Below are 11291 nucleotides of genomic sequence, written 5' to 3'. Positions count from 1 at the left end.
GATTCTCCTCAAGGGACTTTCAGATGGAATAGAAATGGAGCCTACCATGTTGAAACAAAACTAACAAACAACAAAAAACACAAGTTGACAAGTAGACAATACAGGGAATTCTCAGTGCAAACAATCTCAGACGCCAAGGCTTTACCAAACGAGTGGGAACTATACACATGAAAACCAAATTCTCAAATGAGAACCAACATCTCCTAATCCAAAAGGGAATGAATTCCCCAGCTTCCCCAGTTCTGCTCAACAGTGACTTCCACCCTCAAACAGTGCCATAAACAAATGCCCTACCACAGGGCTGGAAGGTCCAAAAACCTTCCCCAAATGGGTGGGATAAAGGGTCTTGGTGTGCACACTGGGGAACTTACCAAAAGGGCCAAAGTGTCATGGCTCTTCCTAAATCTTTTTCCTTTTCCTCAATGAGGGTCAGGTTGCAAGAATTTGAATCTAGTTCAGGGAGGGGAAGCAGGAGTTCCCTAGAGATAAACAGCCTCCAGCAGCTGCTGGGGCAGTCCCTCACTCTCTCACCCTGAGAAGATGGTGCTCCTACTGGCGAAGACCCATGGCTTGACCGGGGGCTGTTCTCTGCCTCTTCCAGCCTTGACAGCAATTTTGTGATGCTGTTCCTCTGAGGCGCTGATGGGCCCAACCAGGGACACCAAATTCTGTTAATGAATGTTCAGTACTTGTTCCTGAGATTGAACAGAGAATGAGGACAAATGGTTTGAGGAAAAGGAAAGAGAAGTTTATTAGTTTGTTAGCAAATGAGGAGGAGGGTACCTGAAAATATCTAGATAATTATATAGAATGTGATTTTCACTAGCTTTTGTTTATAGGCATAGTCTGGGAGATGCATCACCACATGCACAGGCAGGAATACCAGGGACAGAGTGGTGACATTGAATTTCTGCAGCTGACTGAGTCCTTAGCATTCCAGAGGCATTTAAGCATCTTCATTAGCTCATTCTCAGACCTCCAGTGAGGATGGTGATTAAGGGCTTTTGGCTGATAAGCAGAATGAATCACAATGAGGTTAAGTGATGGCCGAAAGTCAGTTGCTGAATAAAAATGAGATTCCTCCCCATCCCACCCCCAGTAGCCCAGTCCTTCCTTATCTAGTGACATTCATTACAAGCCAATCCTCACCCAACTCCAGCTACTTTCCTAGAAGTGATAGGAAGAAAATTTGGCAAAATGAGATAAGAGATTACCATCCAACATTTAGCATTGAAAACAATTTGATGTTTTCATCAAATTTATGGTTTGCTGTGTTTGCATAGAACAAAGTGGAGACCTGACAATTATCTGGATTATTTGGACCATGTGGATTTAGGTGCCAAAATGGACCAGATCACATCAAATTTATAGATATATGGCACCCATAAACTTCTGGGACTCTCTTGAGTTGGGTTGGAAGAGATGCTCCTGCATTAAGACTGGAAGAGGAGAAGGGCTTGGATTTCAGTGGTTGAGGTGACACCAATTTGTCCAGGGTTGATGCTGCTTCTGTGTCCTCCGAGCACCCCACAGTCACTGGGGTGGATGAGATCTGAATCTATTGGTTGTGTCTGGTTCCGAGGTGTATTTAGCACAGCACCCTCCCTCCTCCCTTCTCCCTTGCTCCCCATCCCCGCTCACCTGGAGATTACTGACTAGTGTGACTAACAGATGCAGAGTGCCTTGGCTTTGGTGTGTAACCATGACCTATTGTGCTTGGCTTGGTGAATCATTCCATTCAGCAAGCCCTTTTTATTGAATCCCTATTGTGTACCAGCCAGTGTACCTGGTGCTAGGTTTATACAAATGAAAAACAGACAGTCCTTCACTTCATGGTGCAGTAGGGGAAGGTAGACAAGAGAAGAAACAGTTGTCCTCAGTTTGGTCAGTGCTGGGAGGGGGTTTGGAGAAGACATGGCACGGAAGTCTTCTTTAGTGAAGTGATTCTTGAATAGTTTTTGAAAGATAAGAAGAAAGGGCCAGAGAAGAGAAAGTGTGGGTAGGGAGAGAGAGAGAGGGAACAGAATGTCATTCCAGGTGGAAGGATCAGGATGGAGAGAGAGGTGAAATAGGAGTAGATCCTTCTGGCTGATGGGTCAGGTATGTATGGGGTGAGGAAGGGAAGGTAGTAGCAGTGTGGGACTGGGGAGGGAGGCAGGGAGGGAGCATGAAAGGCCTGGGATGCCATGGGCAGCATTTTGGACTTTATCGTAAACTCGACGTGAAGTCATGAGGGTGTTGATCAGAAGAATGACAAGATCAGACATTTAGAAAAAGATCTTTATGGCAGCAGTGTGGAAAACGGAGTGGAGGCAAACAGGTAGTGAACGCAGAGAGAACAGGTAGGTGATTTGTACTGGAACCCAGGAGAGGAGCAGCGAGACTTTGAATAAGGTGGTATGCTTTAGTCTGTATCAGACAGATCTTGGTTTTAATCCCAGATCCTTCCAATATTAGCTGTGTGACCTATGGCAAGTTACCTCACCTCTCTGAGCCTCACTTTCCCCGTATATAAGATGGTTTAATGTAAGATTGTGAAGATTAAACAAGCTAATACCCACACAGTCCTTATATAGTCTATTATTAATATTGTGCAGCCATCCTAATTTGGACTGTCTGCCTAAGTGTAGACACTGAAGCAAGGACTTGGGGTGCAGGTAGTTCATGTGGGAAGTGATCCCAGGGTGTGTGACTGGGTGGGCTGCTGCTGTGGGCAACTGGGGCTCACATTCCCTGGGGACCCTCAGGGGAGCTGTGTAGAACACAGCACAAAATGGTTCCTCCAAGGGATGGGAAAGTTGGAGTATTTATCCACCAACTCCTGTCCATCATTGGTTGAAGGTTGCCCCTGCAGGCCTTAAATCCCCAGTACTTCTAGGCTGTTCTGTGCACAGGCTAGACAAGCTTCAGGTGGGCCCCATGTCCTCAGCAGTCTCAAGCAGCAGAGACAGCTGGTTGAGGTGGACACTGTGCTACCAGAAGTGTCCACTGCAGCTGAGGTGGACCCAGAGGTCAGCAGGGGGACATTGGCAAAGCATCATGTCTGCTACAATGGAACAAAGGCACAATCAAACAGTATTTAGAGGGTAGAAACAGTAGATCTTGATGAGTGATTGGATATTGGGAGTAGGAAATAAGGTGGTTCTTAAAATTTTGTATTTTGCATTTTGTCTAAAATTTGTAGTCCCATTTATGGAGTTTAAAACAATTGCCAGAGGGATAGTTTTGGGGGAAATGGTGGCAGGGAAGAGGGGATGATTTTCATTTGGGCATGCTGTGTCAGAGGTGTCTGTGATATAGCCAAGTGTCACACTGGGTTGGCAAATGGAATTTCTCTAATTCCGTATTAAACTATACAGGCTTCAATTTGACAGGTTTGAAATTCCTTAAACAGTTTTTGTGGGAAGGAATCCTGACTCTGATAATGAATGAAGACTTCCCCCCCTGCTAAAGAGCACATTTAATCTGGTAGTTTAAGCGATGGCTTTTCAAATAGACTCGTGTCTCTTCCTACCTGCTGTTCACTTATTAGTTGACTTTGAACCTGTTGGTAAATTCCATTGCAGATTGTCTCTCTCTGAAGAAAGGGAATGATAAACACTCTTTTGAGTTATTGCATAGCTGTTAAGACAGCATTTTCAAAGCTCTTCTGAGTAGTTGCAGAGTACACTGCCCCATCACGTATTGCATTACTTTGCTTCAGTTTGCTTTCAAAGCTTACAGCATCCCAATTATCCTGTTACTGGATATCTAGTACTAAAGTGAATATGCTTGTTTTCTATAATGGAATTTTTAGATGATAAAAGCTTATATTTGCCAAGTGAAATAAGCCAGATATTTAGCTAATTGGCACAGAACTCACTCTGATTATATATATATTTTCCTCTCCATATGCATATATACTTGTATTTGGAGACATGCATCCTGTTTTTACTCTATTTCGGAATGCATTTTTCAATAGATGTTGAAACCACTTACATTTTCACTTTCTGAGGTGGTTTCTTTGATGGTATTTTATTATAGGAAGAAGTATAGGACATTTAAGTCAATGGGGCCAGAGACAAAAATGGGAAATAGGTAAAATCTGGCTTTAGCTTTCTCTCTCAAGGTGACTTCCACCTACCCCAAGGGCCTTCCCATGTCCCAGTGCTCACTGCCAAGGTGCCCAAGGGTTGTTGGCCTCCACCTCCAGAGAGATATTTGTGTTATCATCACAATCTTCTAAGGCTTGTGAGTTTGCTGTGATGTTCGCTTTAGCCATGCTTGTTTGAAGTGTTGACTACACATGAGGCTCTGGACTAGTTAGTGAAAGTGGACGAAGTGAAGAGAGCAAAATACGGTCAGACAAAGGCTGGGCATCCTTGGTCTATTTTATTTTCCTCACTGGGGGCTGTGCTGATTGTTACCATGGAGACTGGCTCCAAAGGAAGGCAAGGGAAGAAGAAGTAGGACAGAATGTAGCAAGCACTTACTATGGGCCAAAGATTGTGCCAAGTATTCTCCATACATATTATCCCATTTAATTTAATAAAACAATATGTCTTCTTAAAAATGTGCTTGAGAGTAAACATTGCTGGAGAAAAGCAGAAAGCCTCACTCATATAGCTCCTATTTCTCTGAGAGTTCCTGCTGTCTGCCCCCACCACCTTTTTTGTTTAAACAATTTTTTTTTGTTTGTTTGAGACAGAGTTTTGCTCTGTCACCCTGGGAAGAGTACAGTGGCATCATCACAGCTCACTGCAACCTCAAACTCCTGGGCTCAGACGATCCTCCTGCCTCAGCCTCCCAAGTAGCTGGGACTATGGGAGCGTGCCAGGATCCCCTGCTCATTTTTCTACCTTTTTTAGTAGATATGGGATCTGATTCTTGCTCAGGTTGGTCTTGAACTGCTGAGCTCAAGCAACTCTCCTGCCTCGGCCTCCCAAAGTGCTAGGACTACATGTGTGAACCACCACGCCTGGCCTAAACAAACAATTTTAACGACTGAATTGTGTGTTCGATTTTTTAAAAGTTCCAAGCAAAGATAAGGTCTTTTAGTGGTCATTTCTCTAAGAAAAAAAATGAAACCCAAATTTTTGGAGTAATAAAATAGCTTGCATAATACAAAATAACATAATGGCAATAACATTATTTTACTTTTGAAGGACAAAAGCAGCAAGCACACTCAGAAATTAGATGCCTCTAGACTGCATTATTCATTTTTCTGCTCTGCATTTGATGGGACTGGCTCAGGAATAAAGTTTCAGATGTTATAATGGGAGGCCTACCTGGGGATTCTCTCCCCTGGGCATCACAACTCTGGAGCTGTAATGTTTTCTTTCAGAACCTGAGATCTGGGCAGTCTGAGCTTGTCAGGCGCATGTGCAGCTCCGTTGCCTGCAGAATCCGCTGAACTTTGTACAGGCCGTGGGTGGCGAAGCACTTGTGTGCGCTCACCCTGCTGTTCAGCTTGAAGCCACCACTGGTTTCAATTATGACTTCAACAGGCAGCTTTGAGGGCTCCTCTATTCATTACAGTGCCTCACACTCTATAATTAGTAATAAAGGAACACAGGCACTTCACAAATATAAAGGACTAAACAATAATCATGCAGTAAAGGCAACGCATTGGGACTTTTCCACCTAACTCTTTGTTTCTTTCAAGTTAAAAAAAAAAACAACTTTTTTCATCACCTCATTTTATTTTTTGCCCTGAATAATCCAGGTTTGAATCTCTTCCTAACCACTTATTATCTATATGGTTTTTGGCATTTTATCTAACCTCCTTGTGCCTCAGTTTCCTTATTTGCAAAATAGAGTTAATGATATTTCCCATCTCATGGGGGTAGTTTGAAGATTAAATGAGATAATTCATGCAGAGTGCTTGGTAAGGAGCTGTGCTCGTATAAAAGCTTGCTCAGTAAACAGTAGTTCTCATTATTATCATCATTTTAATGTCAAATGAAATGCATAGAGTGTAAGACATAGGTATGGTACTCTTGAATGTCTTTTTAGAAAACCTTCCATTATCTACATTTTCAAACAGAACCATATAAAGTGACTAATGAAATTACCCCAGCCACACATGTACCCATGCTAGCATTGACAACTATTAATATTTTAGCAATCTTGTTTCATATAGCTTCCTGTGTTTTTTTCTAGACTATTTTAAAGCAAATCTCAAGCATCATGTCATTTGCCCATAAATTTGAGTGTCTTTTTGATGCTAACATCCCTAATAAGCTGCAAGCTCCTTGGGACGATGTCTTCTTCACCTCCAACTACAGCTCATAGAGGAGTTACTGACAGCTAGTAAATGTTCTGCAGATGTTTGTTTAATTAGTGAATGAACAACCCAAACTTAGCTTTTCTTTACTCTTTTGGTAGATGCTCAATAAATACTGAGTGAATAAATGAAGGTAGAAATTTTATAAACTGCCCAATGCATATGGAGATGCACGTAGTTTACAAAATCAACAAATATTTGTAATACTTGGGTGAGATTTTTGCAATACTGGAAATCTCACAGGTTTAATATTGCCATGAACATTAATAATGCCCAAATAATTAGCATTTGAAAGAAGGTTTCATTCTGGTACTCAAATTATTTGTGACTATCTGACTATAAGCAACTTCATGAAAAGCAATTAGCAGATTCTTCAAACACGTGACAAATCCTTTATTACTGTGCTTATAGGTGACACGGTTTACAGAAAACCAAATGTAATTAAATAACATTGAACTTGAAATCTACCACAGACTCAAGATATACAAGTTATACTTGGCAAGGCAAAATTTCTCAAACACTAGGTTGTTTCAGGTGAAAGATAAATTTCCATTAAGTAATTCCAACATGTTTTGTTTTTTGTCTTATAGACAGTTCCTTTGGCAATAACTTCCACTTTAGCTTTTATCATATAAAAATATAACAAAATTTCATTATATACAAACGTTACATTACACAATGTACAGGTTAAAAACACTAAGAAAATGGCAAGCTGCAAGTGAAATTAAAGTCAATAGCATGATAAGAAAAATTAAATACTGCACACATTTCATAAAAATTACATTAACTACATTTTTGTTTGCAAATACCAAACAGTACCAATGTGATTGGAAATAGCTTCCAACAACTTCATTTTAAGGCACATCTTGCATATTTATATATACAACACTGAAACCGGTCAATAACTTAGGGGCTTCTCGGAGTGACCTGTATATGTGTGAAGACATGCAGCACGGGATTAAACATTTTCATTGGCTCCCTTCTTCGGGGACAGGTACCTGCCAGGGGGGGACTGGTAGAGGGGTACCCCGATCTCCTGCAGGTCTGGGAGCCTCCCTGGACGGGGAGGGGAAAGCAGAGTGACTGTCCTGTCATAGTCTCTGTGCAGCACTTTCTCATAGACACTCTGGAGCCCCACTGTCTTGGGCAGCTGGGCCTGGTAGTAATTGTCCCTGCGCAGAGGATCCCGAGGCAGGGACGTGCTCTTACAGAAGGTTGACATCTGGGCCGGTGGGTGAGGCGAGGGCTGCGCGTTGGGCCCGCTGCAGGACGGGCTCCAGCAGCGGTCAGAGTGGCCCAGGATCTTACACTCAGCGGTGCACGCCCACAGTCCTAATGTGAAGGGGGAGGGGGAAGGGGAAAGAGCACGATGATTATTCCTGAGATAACACAGGCCTAGAGAATGTCAGCCTAGGTCAGGGCTGCTGAAAGGGAAAGTGAGTATGTACGTATAAAGATCAACGCTGTGCCTCAAGAATTGAAAAACACTTTTGCTTCCTCTAAAGCCACCTTAACACACAGGAAGCAAAAACAATTGGTAAGCAGAATTCCCTTTGTAGATGGCCAGCTGGAGTGGCTGCTGCCTAACAGGATGGAGGTGTGCTTTATTCAAGTGTTGGAATTGCCTCGACTTCGAATTTTGGAATTTACTTTAGGAGGCAGGCCCGGATCCGGAAATGGAGGATTGAGAAAGTGGCGAAGAGGGAGGGGGACTGGGAATCGAGATTGAGGGTAGCCAAGCAGTGGGGAAGGAGAGGCTGGGAGGAAGGCTGAATTTTGGGGGGCGGGGGGAGGGGGGAAGAAGAGTCCTCACCACTCTGCATGTGGTTGATAAGATCCTTTTTCAGAGCATCCCCGCTGATGTCAGAATCACTGTCGTTGAAATCACTGTCCCCTTTGCCGCTGTCTTTGCCACTGAACTTCTCTGCTTCTCGGCCGGAGATGGTGTTGAATGAGTGTCCTTTCCAGACCGCCACAGGGGGCGCCGGCTCCTTTCCAAAACCCGGGGAGGCACCGTAGGGCTGCAGCAGGGAATGGGGGAAGGGGGTGGGAGGGTTGGATAAGAAACAAACAAAGAAATGCGACAGGTTAAGCACCTACCTGTGCGCCCCCACCCCTACCCGTCCAGTCTCCCTTCCCCCAGCCTGTCCCCAGAGCACGGAGGGGGGCGCCCAGCCGAAGGAAGGCCTCACCTCGGCATGCGCGCCGCGGAGCCGCTGCTGCCCCTCGAAGTGACAGGCGCTTTCCCCAGTGGCGCTGCCGCCCTCTGAGCCCGGCACTTCGGCCGCGGCGACCGCGGGCGGGGGCGCGTCGGCCGCGGGGCTGCCAAATGGCGCTTTGCCGCTGCCAGGGAAGGTGAGCACGTCGAACATGTTGGGCCTGGGCCCGGCTCCCCGGGCAGCCTCCTCCGGGGAGCCGGGAGCCGAGGATCCGCCGCCCGCCGCCCCGGGCCGCTCTTCCCGGAGGGCCCCCCCTTTGCGCACCTCCTTCTTGCGGCGGTTGCAGGTGGTGGCGATGGCGATGATGGCGGCCAGCAGCAACGTGCAGCTCCCGGCCAGCACGATGATGACGATCAGCGGCGTGTCCCACTGTAGCGCCGACCCCGACGCCCCGAGCCGAGAGCCTGGCGGGCGGGAGCGCTCGGAGCTTCCGGCACTGCCAGGCGCAGCCGGCCCGCGCCCACCGCCTGCTGTTACCACGAAGCTGACAGTTGCAGTAGTGGTGAGTGGGGGACGGCCGCCGTCGGATATGACCAGCAGAGCCCTGAATACTCGGCCCGGCGGCTCCTGCGAGAGGTCGCCGGTGAGCACGATCTCCCCCGTGCGGCGGCCGATGGCGAAGGCTTCGCGCGGCTCCTGTTGCTGCAGGTCGAAGACCAGCTCCCCGTTGGCGCCCTCGTCAGCATCCCGGGCCTGCACGCGCGCCACGGCCGTGTCCCTCGCGGTGCGCCCTGGGACCGCCACTTCTAGGGAGCCATTGGCTGGCGCCGGGTGTACCAGGACCGGCGCATGGTCGTTCTGGTCCAGTACCCGCACTTGCACCAGGGCGCTGCTGGAAAGCTGAGGGGAGCCACCGTCGCTAGCCTGGACGCGAACGTCGAGTTGGCGCAGCGTCTCATAGTCGAAGCTGCGCAGCGCGTAGATGGCCCCGGTAGCAGGGTCCACCGAAACATAGGTGGACACTGCACCCCCAGCGCGGCCTACCTCGGCTTCCAGCAGCCGGTAGGTGACCTGGCCGTTGCGGCCCAGGTCCGGGTCCCGGGCAGCCACCGTGGCCAGGTAGGCGCCCGGCGGGTTGTTCTCGCGCACCGACACCTCGTAGACTGGCTTCGTGAAGAGCGGCGCGTTGTCGTTCTCGTCGCCCACGCGCACCGTGTAGGGCTTCACCGTGCGCAGTGGGGGCGCGCCGCGGTCCTCAGCCACGAGGGTCAGGTTGTACTCAGCAATGCGCTCGCGGTCCAGCGACGCCGCGGTCACCACCAGGTAGCTGCCAGCGTAGGCCGGCTGCAGCCGGAAGTGCTCGTGCCCATAGAGGGCGCAACGCACCTGCCCATTAGCGCCCGAGTCTCTGTCCGAGGTGCTGACCAGAGCCACCAGGCTCTCGCGCGCCGCCCCCTCAGGCACCAGAGAGGTGGCATCAGCCTCTGGAGTCCCGGGTCCCGCAGAAGAAGTCGCGTCCGCTCCCCCGAGCGCAGCAGCAGCGGCAGCAGCGGCGAAGGGTGAGGCGGCTGCCACACCGGGGGCGGCCAGCGGGGTGATGGCGATGTCGGGCGCGTTGTCATTAACGTCGCGGATGCGCACGATGACCTTGCAGGTGGCGGCCCGGGGCCCGGGGCCGCGGTCCTGCGCCCGCACGTCCAGCTCGTAGGTGTCCTGGCGCTCGTAGTCCACCGGCCCCGCCAGGGTGAGGCGGCCTGAGCGAGGGTCGAGCCGAAAGAGGCGGCGCGCCTCGGGGGGTGTGCGGGCGCCAAAAGTGAACACCACGTCGCCGTTGGGACCCTCATCGGGGTCGGCTGCGTCCAGGTCGAGAAGCAGTGAGCCCACGGGCGCGTCCTCCGCCAGCTCCACCTCGGCCACCGCGCCCTGTGGGAAGACCGGGCTGTGGTCATTGGCGTCCAGCACGCGCACGCTGAGGGCGGCCGTGGCGGAGCGTGGCGGGCGGCCGCCGTCCTGGGCCACCAGCTCCAGGCTGTACGTGGCCTGGCTCTCGCGGTCCAGCTCCTGCAGCAGCACCAGATCCGCGCACTGGGCGCCGTCCGCGCGCGTCTGCAGCTCCACGCGGAAGGGGCTGTGTGGCTCGGCCAGGCGCACGCTCTGCAGCCCGTTGGCGCCCACGTCCTCGTCCACCGGCACCTCCAGGGGGATGCGCGTGCCCACGGCCGCACCCTCGGACACCTCCACGGGGATCTGGGCCCTAGGGAAGCGCGGCGCGTGGTCGTTGACGTCCCTCACCTCCACCTCCACGTGCACCAGCCGGAACTGCTCCTGAGAGAAGCTGACCACGTCGAAGGCCAGCACGCACTGCGGGGCCTGGCCGCACAGCCGCTCACGGTCCAGGCCGGCGTCCCCGACGGTCAGCTGCCCGTCGCCCTCGCGCACCCGGAGCAGAGAGCTGTTGAACTGCTTCATCAGGCGGAAGCTTGTGTCTCCAGACACTTTCATATGCAGGTCCTCGGCCAGGGTCCCGATGACCGTGCCGGGGGCATCCTCCTCGAAGGTGCTATATCGCACTGTCTTGCTCTGGGCCACAGAGAGCACCCAGCAGAGGCTGAAGAGCTGCAAGGGGAAAAGGCAGGGGCTGCCCCACTGCCTCACAGGACTCATGCCTCCAGCCTTAAGTGCTATTCCGGAAGGCTAAGGAAGAGAGTCCTCTCTGGTTTGCAGGTCTCGGCGTGATTCCCAGGCTCTCCGAATCACGCTCTTTGCGAGCCCTGTACGGGAGAAGTCTGCGAGCTGCAGCTCCGGGGCTCCGGCGGGATCTGAGGACGCGCGGACCCACCCTCACCCTTCGCCTCTCCCTCCCTTCT

The 11291-nt window shown here is 50.3% G+C and overlaps 1 protein-coding gene across 2 annotated transcripts; it reads right to left on the bottom strand.

Annotated features, from left to right (window-relative positions):
* Positions 1 to 7223: 7223 nt before the first annotated feature.
* LOC138382669 (protocadherin-8) lies at positions 7224 to 11088 on the bottom strand. 2 transcript variants are annotated; one of them, XM_069467194.1, is made up of 3 exons: positions 8458 to 11088; positions 8079 to 8286; positions 7224 to 7597 (listed from the first exon to the last, which is right to left on the bottom strand). In XM_069467194.1, the coding sequence occupies exons 1-3, from the start codon at positions 11086 to 11088 to the stop codon at positions 7224 to 7226; spliced, it is 3213 nt and encodes a 1070-aa protein (XP_069323295.1). The 2 variants fall into 2 exon arrangements, with proteins under 2 accessions (XP_069323295.1, XP_069323296.1); XM_069467195.1 differs by having other exon boundaries at positions 8749 to 11088.
* Between the last annotated feature and the right edge of the window lie 203 nt (positions 11089 to 11291).

The sequence above is a fragment of the Eulemur rufifrons genome, chromosome 4 (assembly GCF_041146395.1).
Source record: "Eulemur rufifrons isolate Redbay chromosome 4, OSU_ERuf_1, whole genome shotgun sequence".
NCBI classification, from domain to species: domain Eukaryota; kingdom Metazoa; phylum Chordata; class Mammalia; order Primates; family Lemuridae; genus Eulemur; species Eulemur rufifrons.
Note: the sequence above shows the minus strand (reverse complement) of the source record. Positions and strands in the feature narration are given on the sequence as shown.